We start from the raw sequence: 16,087 nt of genomic DNA on the forward strand, positions 1-16,087 counted from the left end.
GATAATTTTACTTTAGAACTAAATGTTTTAAGTCTTCTGAATTCTGATAGGAATCATTTTAATACTAATGGATTAAACTATAAGCGTAATTGCCCAATTATAAAAATGGAATATTGCGTAATCAATAATAATTAAAAACTGTTAAGAATAAGCAAGTTTATACCTTACCAACATCTTAAAACCATGTCGTTGTTGAGATTGTAACATAGCCTATATTTAGAAGCTATTGGTAAATTCCTAAGCTCGTCTGGAACCTCAATGCTGGTTTCTGGTGTGTCTGGAATAAGCATTTAGATAATTTTATTTGGACGTCTTTATAAAAGGATCATAAGAAAGGAATGCCATACAGTGGTAATTAAATATCAAAACTTTAATATGTATTTATTACAAGACATGTCTGCTCATCATAATTCAAACCTGAACCTATAAGCTCCAGATCATGAAAGCTGTATACATAGGTGAGTAGTGTGCAACACATCCTCTTTATACCCGAGGAAAAATCTTAACATTGCATGATGGACAGTTGTGTCTAAAAAACCTCGATTCATGTTATTTGAAAATTCCTCAATGCACAAAGAAGTAATGGCATGGAAATATTTTTGGATGTATGCATGCACACGCAAACACTGAACAGCCATTTTTACAACTATGTTCAGGTCATCGCAAGCAGAGTCGTTTGGAGGTTGCGGGTCTTTTTGGGGTTGCTGGGTCGTTGGGGGTTGCATTCATTGAACGCCGCCCTTCCTTGTTGATCATGTTTGTCTTATTTGACCCACTTAGCTTAATACTTCAACGCATAAGCAAGATACAGTGCTGACAACCAAAGTTTGATATTTTCATTTGAACTTTGACCTTATGTGATCTTAACCTTCATTTTGCCCAAGATAACTCAACTCACCATGGAGAATATTTGTGCTAAGTAGTTATAGTAAAATCCATCACTATATATAGAAATTATACTCATATATGAATGTTTTCAATTGTTATATGACCTTTGACCCTGAAGTAAGACATTGACCTTCGCCACAGACACCTGCATTTTTTCGCTCACTATGGAGAATATTTGTCCCTTGTTATATTAAAATCTCGCAACGCATGTAGAAATTACGCTCCAGACACGGGTTTTGGGCCGAGCCGGCCAGTGCGACCTTGATCTTTGAGCGGGTTTTGCGGGTGACATACCGCCCCATCATGGTGAACATTTGTACCAACCTTCAAAGAATGAGCAAAATATAGACCGGACGCACATACACCCAACTATACTATTAAGTCGAGCTCAGCGCAAGCGGTCTCGACACAATGAATGCAGTTACACAGCGAAATTAATAAAATAGCAAGTTGTAGAGATGTGTGCTCATTGCCAAAGTTGTCCCTTTTAATGCATATATGTAACTGGATGCAAAAATTAAATGTTATATACTGTTCATGTTAGAGCTATGCTGTTGTAATTGAAATCTACCTTCTAAAAACGACATATACATCCCCACTAGACCTCTTGCTACTGGTACTAATGCAGACTGATCGTGTGATTCTATTCCATGGAAAGTATTGTCAGAAGATATGAACATAGTCACGTAGTTTATTACAGCTTCCGGTTGACCTTCGAATTTGAATAATGGTTTGAAGTAAGTCCATTGCATTTCCCCTGCCTCATTTACACTAGCGATGTATATAGGTGTGTTTATACAAGTTGCTGCTGCATAGATACATAACTTTGCATAAGGTTTATATTTTTCATCACTTTTACAATCTTCGATAACCCTTTGGTAAAATGTTTCCATATGAGCCTCACTTTCTTTGCTTTCGGATTGACTATTTGGTAATGCTTCTGGTGTATTATCGTCGACAAGTATTGTCAATACCGACTTGAACTGCTTCTTGTGTTTTGATAGAAGATCAACAGCACCTTTCTTAATAACATCTGGTTTGGTATACTCTTCAATAGTTTTAGTTCCTTGAGTAGTTTTGTTTTTGTTTCGAGCTGGTATCCGTAACAACAGATTTGTTATATTTAATGCAAGACAGCCGAACAACGTGTAGCCATCATCTTCAACAACCCTGTTCTCAGCCTCTTGCCTAAGTGACAACTGTATATCTCCCAGCTCAACTTCAGGAACATCTTCTAAATCGCTTATTTCATCCATTTGTTGAAACAAATGTTATCCTGTAATTTAAGTGTTTTACATGCACTAGCTACTCTTTAAAGTCCTGAAATGAAGAAGACACAATGCATTATTATAACTATCAAATAAGTTTATTTCAGATAATATTACGTTGCGTGTGCATTATTTAAAAACGTATTTGTCTAATTGCGTGACAAAATTGTTCTCAAATATCAATTAGATCAATCAAAAAGCTAAAAAAGAACAACAAAAAAAAAGAAGAAAAAAAAGCAAGAAAACGTGTCTAGCTTTTGCCAGATTTCTGAGATAAGATCAGCTTGTGCGTATTGTATTGTCATACTTATTGTTACATATTATACTACTATACCCACAGCAGAGCTATTCAACGTCTGTAAGAGGACACTTTTAGATACCTCCCACGTGAATTTAGTGCAGTTGAAATATACGGTGTCTTACTTAAGCCAGTTAAATGACACCTATTGACATGCAAGCTTTTTTTCTAAAAATGTTGTGTCGCCCTTTTGTATTGTACGCGTATAGTCTTCAGATAATGTAGCGAGATGTTTCACGAGAAAAAAACTCTAAGCACTATTCAACGTTGAATTTGTCTTATGTTTAACATTAATCCTCGTGAAAATAGCTTCGCGATGATTGACTTTAATTCTTGCATATTTCTTTTGAGAGAATTATAGCTTATTTTACACTTCCAGTGACTTATAGTAAAAATTCTTTGAAAGAGAAGCGTGCTAGACCATTCTCAGTGATGGACAATAAAACAAGAGCCTAGAAAATGTAGACTTTTTACGTTCTAAAAGGGCCATTGTTCTGTAAAAATCCACATTAGATTCATAGTGACCTCCTACAATGCTCTCAAATAAGTATGTGAAGTTTAACGCATTTCTTTCAGTAATATTTTAGACAAAAATACTTAACTAAAGTGTGACGCCTACACCGACTACGCCGCCTTGGTTTGCAAAAGAAAAGAGCTCTCCTTATTCTTCAAATAGCCGAGCCAATTATAAGGGATCTTGCATCTTTAAAGGCGACATTTTAACTGCTTTAAACAGAACACAATACACATACGGAAAGTTGTAGTGAACTTGATTGCGCAACTCGGGTGTAAATTCAGTTTCTCGAAAACGGAAGCAAACAAATTAGATTGCCATTTTCAGGAACAAAGTTACTGTCTGTTTTAGCAGTGATTATTTTGCCAACAAAATTAACAGTTGTTCGTTGAAATATGCTAGAATTCTGCCTCTACTGGTACATTTTACGTATGTGATGTTGAGAAACCGGCACAGAGAAAATTATTTTCTGACATTCAGACAATAAAACATAAACATGAAAGGCGGCGTGGCCGAGTGGTAATGGCGTCGGACTTGTAATCTAAGGATTATTGACCACATGGGTCCAAACCTCGTCAGGGCCAAGCCGTTGTTTCCTTGACTTGGGCAGAAATATTCCATTCATTGCTTAATACTGGTTGGTTCCAGGAACGCATTCGAGAGTGTTTAAACACGCTTATAGCTTCCAACAAAATTGAACTAAAATAAATGTGTATTCACTAAAACATTACCAAGACATTCACTACCCCCATCTTCCCCACATATAAATGAATAAATAAATAAAAAAAATATATAAAAAAATAAATAAAATAAAAATAATAAAAAAATAAATGAATAAATACAATACAAAAGATTTCTATCGGTTAGAGCCACAGAAACATTCTTAAGGGGCATGGCCATATAATTTTGTCATTGTGGAAGAAATAAATGAAGTTAATTATTTTGAGTTCTAAGTTTGTCTGTATCATAATAATGTGTTTTCCTTGCCTTATAATAAAATTATGTTTATACCACAGATAGACAAATTTTTTTAGGATGAATAAATATAACTAATGTTTCAACTTTTCTCTATTTTATGTAAATTTGTTAAAAAACTAGAAATGTGTCCACAAATATATCAAGGTGCACAATTACACCTGCTGATCAACATTCGTGTAAAGTTTCATGACTCTAGGTCAAATACTTTTTGAGTTACGTGCGACACAAGTTGAAAATTGCAAATTTTTACTAAGTCAAGGGCAATAACTCTAAAAATACTGAATAAATCCACACGAAAATACCCAGGTGCACAACTACACACGCTGATCAACATTTCTGTAAAGTTTTATGACTCTAGGCAAATACTTTTTGAGTTTTGGCGACACAAGTTCAAAAATTGCAAATTTTTACTCAGTCAAGGGCAATAAATCTAAAATACTGAATAAATCCACACGAAATACCCAGGTGCACAACTGCACATACTGATCAACATTCCTGTAAAGTTTCATGACTCTAGGTCAAATACTTTTTGAGTTACGTGCGACACAAGTTGAAAATTGCAAATTTTTACTAAGTCAAGGGCAATAACTCTAAAAATACTGAATAAATCCACACGAAAATACCCAGGTGCACAACTACACACGCTGATCAACATTTCTGTAAAGTTTTATGACTCTAGGCAAATACTTTTTGAGTTTTGGCGACACAAGTTCAAAAATTGCAAATTTTTACTCAGTCAAGGGCAATAAATCTAAAAATACTGAATAAATCCACACGAAAATACCCAGGTGCACAACTGCACATACTGATCAACATTCCTGTAAAGTTTCATGACTCTAGGTCAAATACTTTTTGAGTTACGTACGACACAAGTTGAAAATTGCAAATTTTTACTAAGTCAAGGGCAATAACTCTAAAAATACTGAATAAATCCACACGAAAATACCCAGGTGCACAACTGCACATACTGATCAACATTCCTGTAAAGTTTCATGACTCTAGGTCAAATACTTATTTAGTTACGTGCGACACAAAAGAGAACGGACGGACGGACAAGGGTAAACACTAAAGTGGGGGCACAAAAAAATCCAAGTTTTTAAAAGAGATCCCGGGAAACACTTTTTATGGACGGACAGACAGAAAAACTGACAGACAGAAGTTAATCTTTGAACATCCCTGTTTGTAACCAGAATATAACAGTTTTATAGATTTTTAATTTTCATTTTTTAAGTTTCATTTAGTTAATACATATTTTCAGTACTTTTTGCGTTAAAAAGGAATCCAGTGTTTCGAAAGGACGGACGGACGGAGGGACGAAAAGACGGACGGAGGGTGAGCCTAAAATACCCTCCGGTAAACCCGATAGGGAACTAAAAGTAATCAAAATAAATTGGTTTATTATCATTCAATCAACATCACAAGAATAATTCAGTCAACATAACAGAATACAATCAAATGGCTCTAGAAGTCCCTATTTGAAATCTAAAAATATTTGGTCTTAGTTAACAAAAATCTTATGTTCAACCTCAAATGGTTCAAGTAATAGTTAACTCTAAAACAAAAAATTCTGACAGGCAATCAAACTTTCCTTATCTGTAGTCTTTTCTTCGAATTAAAAGGCGTTAAGTATGCGAATAAAAAACTTGTCTACTACCTTAAATTACTATACTACCTTAAATTACTATATACTACTTAGATTTAGATCATTTTCGTTCCATTGCAAAAACTGTAACGACTTTCAAACTAAAAATATTGTTTTATCAAAACAATTGTAAGTTTATTGATTAAAACCAACAATTAACATTGTTAATAAAATCATAGTATTGAATTCAATTAATTGTTTTTCGAGACATCATTTGTTTCACACAAATTTGAGGATGTACACTTGCCCATTGTTCAGATTAACAATGTGATATGAACAGTTCTGCGTTAGATTACAATAATTAATACGCTATCGTAATAACTAAGTAGATAATAACAAACAGTAACATGTGTGCTCACTAAAATAAATCAAAAGTTAATGTTAGATCATGTAAACAAGTTTTTTTAATCACACTTTTCAAAAATTCTCTTTTGTTTCAATGCCATTATATGATTAAATCATTTCAACAACACAATGTTATCTTTCTTGAATGATGAAAGTAAAACTGACCTGACGTGAAAAAAACAAATCAACTTATATGTGATCAATGCATCCACGAAATCCTTGTATTTTCAGTGGTGACAACGTCTCACAAATATAGTGTGTGAATTACACTTTTCAATTACACAAAACATTAAATTATAAATGGCGAATGCCAGCATGATCATGATGATTAGATAGAAACGAATCCTGAATAATACGCATTGAGAAATGCAATGGAGTGCCTAGTTAGATCATAGTTGACAAAGGATGCATAAAATATTACATTTACAAAATCTTGACTTGATCGCATTTATCTGTGGCCTTTATAGCAGATTCAGGAAAGTAAATTGTGACAGTCAAATAATTTATGATCATGACATGTTAATCTACACTTGATAGCTCCAAAAAATTGCTATTTTTTTTTATTTACTACAGTTTTCGTAATTTACTTAACTTCGATATCCTGAAAGTAATTGTCTAGAATACAATAATATCATTTAATGTATAACTAATAAATGATTCGTAATGTATTTTATTATAGATGACACTGAACAAATAGTTTAAACAAACAAAAAAATACTCCGATACAAATGTATACCAATACACTTATCCTTTTCCTAAAAATCTTTCATAGAAGGTTTACTCTCAGCGAAATATTAATATGCATTTAAGCAGACGCAAGCACCCAGTAACAAAACAACACAACTTAAAAAGAGAAATATTATGCCTAACCATTATGTGCCTTTTATACATAATTTTATTTTATTAACTTCATGTTCCTATCGTTTCAGGCCCACTCAAATAATCGTTTGTGTTCGTCACAATTTCCACGGAGCATACTGTTAAATATTTTACACTTAACATCAACTGTTTCAGCCATGTCATGCAACATTTCTCCAGCATTTGTTTTATCACCTGTGTGTTTATTATGCGCTGCTTCTGCCAGAAATGCAACATCAAATACCAAGGATAAAGGTCCAAGAACAGATGCTGTTACAGCTGCGGCTGTTGTCCCTAACCTAACTGCTGCAAGAGCTATACCTGCTATACTATGACCAGCTCGGAGAGCTGAACCAATAGCAAGCAAACCTCGTATGCTTGATCCAGGACCTTCAGTGTCCGTTGTGCTAGAATTTGCAATCTCAGTTCTAAAATATTCTTCAACTTTTTGAAGCGCTGAAGCTACTCTTTGTTCCTTTGTCTTAATTTCTTCTTGTTCCGCCTTGATGTCATTTAGTTTAGAGTTCTGTTTTACAGCTTCAACGGTCCTTGCCGTTCCTGCTGCAACCCCGGAACCCACGCCAATAGCCCCTCCTGCGATACTAAGACCTAACGATGCACCAAAGCTAAAGGGGGCAAGTATGATCCCTGCAATGACCATACCTCCAGATACAATGCCGACTGACGAGCTTGCTATCACTGTTGTTGTTATTCTCCTTCTTCTTTCATCCAACTCTTGTCCTCCGGCTATGCAAGAATTCACAAAAGCCGACACAGCAATATTTCTCTCATAAATTGCAATATCCAGCTCTATTAATGCATCAAACTTTGCAAGGAAACCACAAGATCGAACTGTAATAAAGAACTTCTATCATTTACGTTAGCGTAGGAAAGAGATTAAATATACGACAATATTTCATACTATAATTGCCAACACAGTTTCTGTTACAATAGATGAAAGTATAATTCTTATATACATTCTATAGTCAGACAGTCATTATTTGACATTAAGTTACAATATTGACAATACTTATAATTTTGGTAAAATAAATATAACTCATACAAATGGTTATAATTTATTAACTTTGATTATTAAGCTAGGTCTTTGTACTTTTCCATACACACAATATATGATTATTACTTTGAACATATACGATACATTCGTAATATTTTGTAACGTTCCGTTTACTGAAAACCACAAAGAATCTACCCAGTTCAAAACATTCTTCAAACTTCACAGTAATATAATTTCAGATTCAAACAATTTTGTTATCAATATGTAAATTATAAAGTGAAAGTTTATGTATTAGCAAATATTACTGCACTACGATTTTAGCTGACTTTAAAAATAGATATATGTATCATTACAGACAAAACATGATTTAAAACTTACCAAAGATGCTCCAGTTATTCATGTATTCTTTGAGTATAGTCTTCTCGCGGCGTTTGAGCAGAACCTGTAATATAATTAGCAGTTACTGAAATAAATTTCCAGACAAAGGTAGACGCAAAAAAGAAAGTAAAATCGAAGTTAATATTTAGTATTCTTATTATTTTTATCATTTTTATTCGTATGGATGGTATTATTTGAAATTATCTTAGAAATAAAATTTTCAATCAAAATAAAATAGAAATAAACATTTACACGTATCATCTTTTTATTTTCAATGTAATAAAAGTTTAACAATATTTTAGATGCAAATTTCTGGGCGTGGGTTGCTCTGATAAAATACAATGTATTTCTTTTCCTTTTTACAACCGAAGCGTTTCACATTGTTTTGCTTTAAGCTGTTTGCAATCGAGATTGTCATCGTTTTTATGTGTGTGGTTTTGTTCATAGCTCCCCCAGATATCTCATTTTCCTGAATATTTATACTACAACAGCTGATATTCAGACCGTTGAAGCTGAGAAAACTGACATCATCTCGGCGTTGTTATGTTTTCTGGTCCCTCATGACTATTGATGTTATTACTCTTTATTGTTTAAAAACAAAGCTTTAAAAAGACCGATGTTAAAGTATAGGACTGAGAGCTTAAAATAAACATAATAAGCAGATTCTATACTTTTTTGAATAAATTTTCACTTTTTACAATAGCATGGGGTAATGAAACTTTCTAAACAGAATCTTGTTACAGAACTGTATACAGAAACAATCTAGTACACAGAATCAGGCCAAAAGCCAGCTTTTCAACGCTTAGACCCATTTGATATCAAGTCAGTTTAGACTTTACCTGACAAACAATGTCAAACGCATCTGGTGAGTTTGTGACAAACATGGCAAATTCAATTCTCGTGGCTCTATGTGCTGTCATCTTGCGGTAATCATTTTCGTTTAAAAGGCCTTTCTTCCGTAGCAGTTCACTGAAGTATAAGGTGAAAGCATAGTTATTGAACTGATAACTTTTTTTTGGAATCTTCTGAATTCTGAATAATTTTCATACAAACGGATCAAACCATAAGCTTAATTGCCCACCCAAGTATAAAAAATAAAATGATGCGTTAATAAATAGGAATTAATTGCAAGGAAGACATCTCAAATAAATCTAATAACGAATGAATTTGCACTAGTAATAATAAATTAAGTTGTTAAAATTAAGCAAGTTTATACCTTACCAACATCTTAAAACCATGTCGTTGTTGAGATTGTAACATAGCTTAGATTTAGAAGCTATTGATAAATCCCTAAGCTCGTCTGGAACCTCAATGATGGTTTCTGGTGTGTCTGAAATAAACATTTAGATTTAAACAATTTTATTTATCCGGACGTCTTTATAAAATAAATAACAAAAACATGCCTAAGAGATGTTAATAAATCTCAACAATTTAATATGAAGCTTTCAGAATGACTGCATGTGTTAAAACATCAAGATTAACAAAGCAGCAAGTAGTAGGGGTATGTTCAGTGCCAAAACTGTCGCTTTAAATTCATAACGGGTTGAATGATACAAAATGTAATATACTGTGAATGTGAGTGAAATGCTATAATTTCATGTAAATGAAAACTACATGTACCTTCTAAAATCGACATATACATCCCAACTAGACCTCTTGCTACTGGTTTTGGTGCAGATTGGTCGTGTGATTCTATTCCATGGAAAGTATTGTCAGAAGATATGAACATAGTCACGTATTTGATTACAGCTGCCGGTTGACCTTCGAATTTGAATAATGGTTTGAAGTAAGTCCATTGCATTTCCCCTGCCTCACTTACACAAAGGATGTATATAGGTGCATTTACACAAGTTGCTGCTGCATAGATACATAACTTTGCATAAGGTTTATATTTTTCATCACTTTTACAATCTTCGATAACCCTTTGGTAAAATGTTTCCAAATCAGCTTCACTTTCTTTGCTTTCGGATTGACTATTTGGTAGCGCTTCTGGTGGAATATCGTCGACAAGTATTGTCAATACCGACTTGAACTGCTTCTTGTGTTTTGATAGAAGATCAACAACACCTTTCTTAATAACATCTGGTTTGGTATAATCTTCAATGGTAGATCCTTGAGTCGTTTTGTTTTTGTTTCGAGCTGGTATTCGTAACAACAGATTTTTTATACTTAACGCAAGACAGCCGAACAACGTATAGCCATCATCTTCAACAACCCTGTTCTCAGCCTCTTGCCTAAGTAACAATCGTATATCTCCAAGCTCAACTTCAGGAACATCTTCTAAATCGCTTATTTCATCCATTTGTTGAAATAAATGTTATCCTGTAATTTAAGTGTTTTACATGCACTAGCACTCTATAATATTGACCTGAAAAGAACAAGACACAATGCACTATTATAATTATCATTATCACATAAGTTTATTTCAGATAACATTACGTTGCTTGTGCATTATTCAAGAATAAGGTATAGATATCTAGTCACTTGACAATAATTTTCTCAAATATCAAATAGATCAATTAAAAAACCAACCAACCAACCAACTAACAAACCAACAAACAAACAAACAAAACAAACAAAAAACATGCTTTATCTTTTGCCAGATTTCTGAGATAAGATCAGCTTGTACGTCTCGTTTTGTCATACCTATTATAATTATACAACTATACCCACAGCAGAGCTATTCAACGTCTGTAAGAAGACACTTTTAGATATCTGTTACCTTCCAAGTGGATCTAGTGCAGTTGATATATACGCGTGTCTTACTTGGGCCAGTTAAATGACACCTATTGACATGCAAGATTTCTTTTCTAAAAATGGTGTGTCGCCTTTTAGTATTTTTACGAGTATAAACTTCAGAGATTTTACATTTTCGCGTTAAGAAACTTTTAACACTATTCAACGTTGAATTTGTCTTATGCTTAACATAAATCCTCGTGAGAATAGCGTTGCAATGATTGACTTTAATTCTCGCATATTTCTTTCGAGAATTGTAGCTTATTTTACACTTTCAGTAAAAATTCTTCGAAAGAAAAACGTGCTAGACTATTCTCAATGATTGACAGAAAAACAATATAATGTAGATGCCATAGTTCTGTAAAAATCCACATTAGATTCATAGTGACCTCCTACAATGCTCTCAAATAAGTATGTGAAGTTTTAACACATTTCTTTCAGTAATTTTTAAGACAAAAATACTTCACCAAAGTGTTAAGCCTATATCGACTACGGCGCCTTGGTTTGTAAAAGAGCTCTCCTTATTTTTCAAATAGTCAAGCCAATTATAAGAGATCTTGCATCTTTACAGGCGGCATTTTGACTGCTTTAAACGGGACACAATAAAAATGCGGAAAGTTGTAGTGAACTTGATTGCGTAACTCGGGTGTAAATTCAGTTAATCGGAAACTGAAGCAAAAAATTGGATGGCCATTTTCAGGAACAAAGTTACTAGCAGTGTCTTTTTTCGATAAAACTAACAGTAGTTCGTTGAAATATACTAGAATTCCGTCTCCAATTGTACATTTTACGTACGTGATGTTGAGAAACAGGCACAGAGAAAATTGTTCTCTGACATTTAGACAATAAAACATAAACATGAGTGGCGACGTGGCCAAGTAGTAAAGGCGTCGGACTAGTAAGCTGAGGATTACTGACCGCGTGGGTCCAAACCCCGTCAGGGCCAAGCCGTTGTTTCTTAGGAAACAGTTTTTAGGGACGGACAAACAGACGGGCTGACAGAGAGAAGGTAATTCTTTAAACATCCCTGGTTGTAAACAGTTTTTTTTATAGATTTTTTATTTTCATACTTCAAGTTTCATTTAATATTTAGAATAGTTTTGTGGAAGGACGGACTGATGGAGGGACGGATGGACGAACTGACTGACGGAGGGTGAGCCCAAAGTACCCTCCGGTAAAACCAGTATGGAATAAAAAAAAATTGGTTTATTATCATTCAATCAACATAACATAGAATAATTCAGTCAACATTACATAGAATACAAATGATCTGTGTGTTCAAACAGCTCTAGAATTCCCTATTTGAAATCTAAAAATATTTATTCTTAGTTAACAAAAATACTATGTTCAAATTCAAATCGTTTAAGTAATAGTTAACTCTGAAACAAAAATTTTCTGGCAGGCAATCAAACTTTTTAGTGGTACATATGACCGGAAATGATCATATACGGCTGTTATGTTTTCTCCCTCGATTATATAGTTTACAAAGCCTTTTAAAGTATCAATAAAACGGCAAAAATGTCGTTTTGATGCAATAACATTAACCACTCAGGCCTACGTCCTTCGTGGTCAATTCCTACGCATCAAAACTCCAAGCCGGTGTTAAATAGCCGATAAACACCGCTAAGACCGATATCATTTTCTTAAATACACCCCTACTGCCACGCGTACACCCCTGTCACGCATAATTAAGAAGTAATTTAAGTGACGTCACATCAGAATTTCCATAAATAAGTCGCTATCACATAAGATTAAATCAATCCATATTGAGTTCAAACGTTGGTATAAAAAGGGTTCTTAACAAATATATTAGTTTTACAATTTCTTTTTGAATTATGCACAAAGGTGCAAGACGCATTGATTTGACATACATGTTTATATTGAAAGAAAAAAATAATAGAAAAAAAAAGATTTTTGTTTTATTGTTATATACTATAACAATATAACAAAAATCTAAAATAAAAATCTATTTTAAATTTGTTTAATATATGGATATTATATTACATGAATAACAAATTAAACATATTTTAATTCAAATCAGTGAGACTAGCACCTTTGACGGTAAAGTGAAACATGGTATTTGATTATTTCCGGTCATATGGACATGTACTGGAAAGGAATCAAACATTTGTAGCAGTCGTCATAGATCGGGATATTCGGTCATTAAACGAGATACCACAGTTAGGCCTAAAGTTGCCGCTTCAATTACCCTTTCACTCGGAATACCACGGCGATTTTAAATAATCCTTATCCGAAGTTCGGCGAAAAGGGCCGAGAAGATGCTATTGGTTGTTTCCCTTTCTCCGCCAATATCTATATATAAAAAAAGCTATTTAATTATGTAGATAGCACTTTTTGTTTTGATTTGATACATGTCATTATTACATGACCCTTATTGGCTTAAAAAAAACTGGCAGATATTCATTTATAAATGTTTGAGCCGAGGGATATATCGTGCAAGATCAATATTGTTTACGTAATTTGAGTTTTAATCTTACTTGATAAATGCACTTCCGGTTTGAGCTAAAACACTTAAGAATATATATCAGAAATAAATAGAATTAGATACTTTTTTCCTCCAGTATTTGAAGACAATGCAAAGAAAAATAAACCCTCAAAGCACAAGAAAAGAAAATCAGTTAACACTGCAACAGCAGTCTGCCAAAATATGGCGGATAATATTATTTGTATTTCTACTTTCGGTTTTAAAAATGTGATATTTTTATAATCAATATAAAACTAACAGCAGCTGTTTTAATAAATATATAAATAACCCAATGCATTTTTAAATGGTCCTTTAACTTACCTTATTTATAACTTGACTAATTCACCATTATAAATCCCATGTTCATCTTAAAGCAGGTACGTTTTAAGCACACGTGATCTTGAGAAGTTCTCTGATACGTATTTTACCTGGGTTATGGTATATAAATAGATCCGCGTGTAACAATCTGCTGCACAAACCAGATATGGATGTTATATTCATATATTCATGTGACGGTTTCACATCGTTATTTTATATTTCATTTATCACATAAACCAATAGGTACTAGATTTATTGAACGAGTTGAATAACATTACATTATGCGCGAGCCTCTGGTGAGCATATAACTTTATATAATGAGTTCAATAAATTAAGTATTGAACTTTAAGAGAATTTAATATTTTATTTATCTCATTCCCAAAATAAAGAGTGAAAATTTGACGCGCCTATAGTATAACGCTGGTCACACGTTAAATAATATGGAGTGTTACAGTGGAAAATTTATCAAACTCGTTGAAAAAAACAACAACAATATTGTTGAAAAAACAACAACACAATATTATGCTCGCCAGAGTCTCGCATAGTATGATACGGAAGAGTATACTGACCCCCTTATATGCCTTAAAGAGAAGAAAGCCTAGCTTTGTATAGAACATATCTTTAAAAATACATATAACTATCTATTTCACAAATTAATCATCCTCCAACGTTTCGATGGGTTAACCCCCTCTTTATCAAGGAGTTTGGCGTTTATTCTATAGATCACATATAATATATATTTATCCTCTTTTTTTTCTAGCATCTAAATTGACAGGATATATATGATATATAAAAAGATCTTAAAAGTTTTGTCTGTTATATTATACACCCTTAAATCACAAATATGCATATTTTCTTCGATGATAGCTGAAAATTTATGATTGTATCATCTCTATGTCTGTCGAACAAATAAAGCGGTTTACCCGAAGGAGACGTCTGCTTACCAAAGTAGAATTTCAATAAAAAGAAGAAATTCATATTTCTAATAAATAAATTAGGTAAGGTCGAAAGAAAGTCTTTAAAATACGTATCTTTAACAGTATAGTTGCCAAAGAATAGAAAATATCAATTCACTTTTAAAAAAACATTACACACTATATGTTGTAATCATGTATCATCTTTTTTTTAATAAGGTAGGTCAGTATATTTTTGATGATTAGTATGATTTCATTCAACTCGTTCAATAAATTAAGTATTAAATCTACTGTACACTCACTCAATATTCTCTATTTTCTATTTAATTTCTTTTTTTTAGTTGAGAGATTACAGTGAATTTACATAATGGTTATGGGTACTTTTTACATTTTAACAAATTCAAATATTGAAAAGAACTATAGAAACGATTTATCATCTGCTATAAGAATAAATGTAATATCGGATCATGTATCATACATATAAATTCGGGTAAAATAATAAAACCATTAACATACAAGCTATTAAAATTGGCTGGACCGGTCACTCGCCCACACCTCCAAATCCATAGTATATTATAAATACGAAGGTAATTACTGCTAAACTGCCACCGGACTGTAGATCGGGCGACCCGGGTCCGATACTGGACTGTGCAGGTCACTTTCGTTGTATTACTGGTTACGAAATACTTTCTACGGTCATTTGAATTGTACTTCTGCTCTACCTGTACAGAAGTTATCAGTTCCTTGCAACTTAGTGAACACCTTGACACCCTGCTCAGGAACGATGCAGTCGCTGAACTGTGCACTGGTAAATTCAACATGGCTTTCCTGCGTGACCCGGAGGGTAATCTACCAACACCACCAACTTCTTGGTACGTGACAGCGCAAGACATTCCGGCTAAAACTAGTTCAAAGTACTACGCGTTTTGTATATTGGCAATATCTCCCCTCTAGAAGCCAAATTCTGACCTAGAACTTAAATATCTCAGAATCTAACTTTGGCACGTCAAAAATGTTGACTAGGCTAAACATGCTCAATTATACATGTATATGTACATTTTACTCGATTTTTTGTTTTCTACCTCTGGCTGATATTTAATACATTTTTGGTCATTTCTCGGCGACCATACTAGTTTTCCAGGAATTATCATTTTCTCCACAAGTGACCCACGTACCGAATCAGTAGAGATGTATATATATATATATATATATATATATATATATATATATATATATATATATATATATATATATATATATATATATATATATATATATATATATATATATATATATATAATAACGTTAGTTGTTATTTATTCTTGCTACATGTATGCCGGAAACTCTAGAAAGAAGAGCCACATATTTAAACGTTGAAAGCCCAGAGTATGAATTAAGGTTCAAATTTCGTCATCAATGTGGTTATAAAACAAAAACAGTAACAAAGAAA

General features: G+C 33.2%; 2 protein-coding genes across 2 annotated transcripts; both read right to left on the minus strand.

Annotated features, from left to right (window-relative positions):
• Window positions 1-164: 164 nt before the first annotated feature.
• LOC132718845 (uncharacterized) lies at window positions 165-2,334 on the minus strand. Its single transcript, XM_060702583.1, has 2 exons — window positions 1,460-2,334; window positions 165-277 (listed from the first exon to the last, which is right to left on the minus strand). The coding sequence occupies exons 1-2, from the start codon at window positions 2,142-2,144 to the stop codon at window positions 165-167; spliced, it is 798 nt and encodes a 265-aa protein (XP_060558566.1). The 5' UTR covers window positions 2,145-2,334.
• A 2,992-nt stretch (window positions 2,335-5,326) lies between these two features.
• Window positions 5,327-10,599, minus strand: LOC132718863 (uncharacterized). Its single transcript, XM_060702601.1, has 5 exons — window positions 9,805-10,599; window positions 9,406-9,514; window positions 9,024-9,153; window positions 8,185-8,248; window positions 5,327-7,643 (listed from the first exon to the last, which is right to left on the minus strand). The coding sequence occupies exons 1-5, from the start codon at window positions 10,484-10,486 to the stop codon at window positions 6,859-6,861; spliced, it is 1,770 nt and encodes a 589-aa protein (XP_060558584.1). The 5' UTR covers window positions 10,487-10,599; the 3' UTR covers window positions 5,327-6,858.
• Window positions 10,600-16,087: the final 5,488 nt, after the last annotated feature.

The sequence above is a fragment of the Ruditapes philippinarum genome, unplaced genomic scaffold, assembly GCF_026571515.1.
Source record: "Ruditapes philippinarum isolate M1 unplaced genomic scaffold, ASM2657151v2 ctg1271_1_1_1_1, whole genome shotgun sequence".
NCBI lineage: Eukaryota > Metazoa > Mollusca > Bivalvia > Venerida > Veneridae > Ruditapes > Ruditapes philippinarum.

Excerpts from the sequence above, each read along its gene's own strand:
- LOC132718845 (XM_060702583.1), bottom strand. The coding sequence starts at position 2,144 with ATGGATGAAATAAGCGATTTAGAAGATGTTCCTGAAGTTGAGCTGGGA. Across the intron at positions 278-1,459 it reads GTATATGTCGTTTTTAGAAG|ACACACCAGAAACCAGCATT; the intron begins GTAGATTTCAAT and ends TGCTTATTCCAG.
- LOC132718863 (XM_060702601.1), bottom strand. The coding sequence starts at position 10,486 with ATGGATGAAATAAGCGATTTAGAAGATGTTCCTGAAGTTGAGCTTGGA. Across the intron at positions 9,515-9,804 it reads GTATATGTCGATTTTAGAAG|ACACACCAGAAACCATCATT; the intron begins GTACATGTAGTT and ends TGTTTATTTCAG. Across the intron at positions 9,154-9,405 it reads GACATGGTTTTAAGATGTTG|TGAACTGCTACGGAAGAAAG; the intron begins GTAAGGTATAAA and ends CTTATACTTCAG.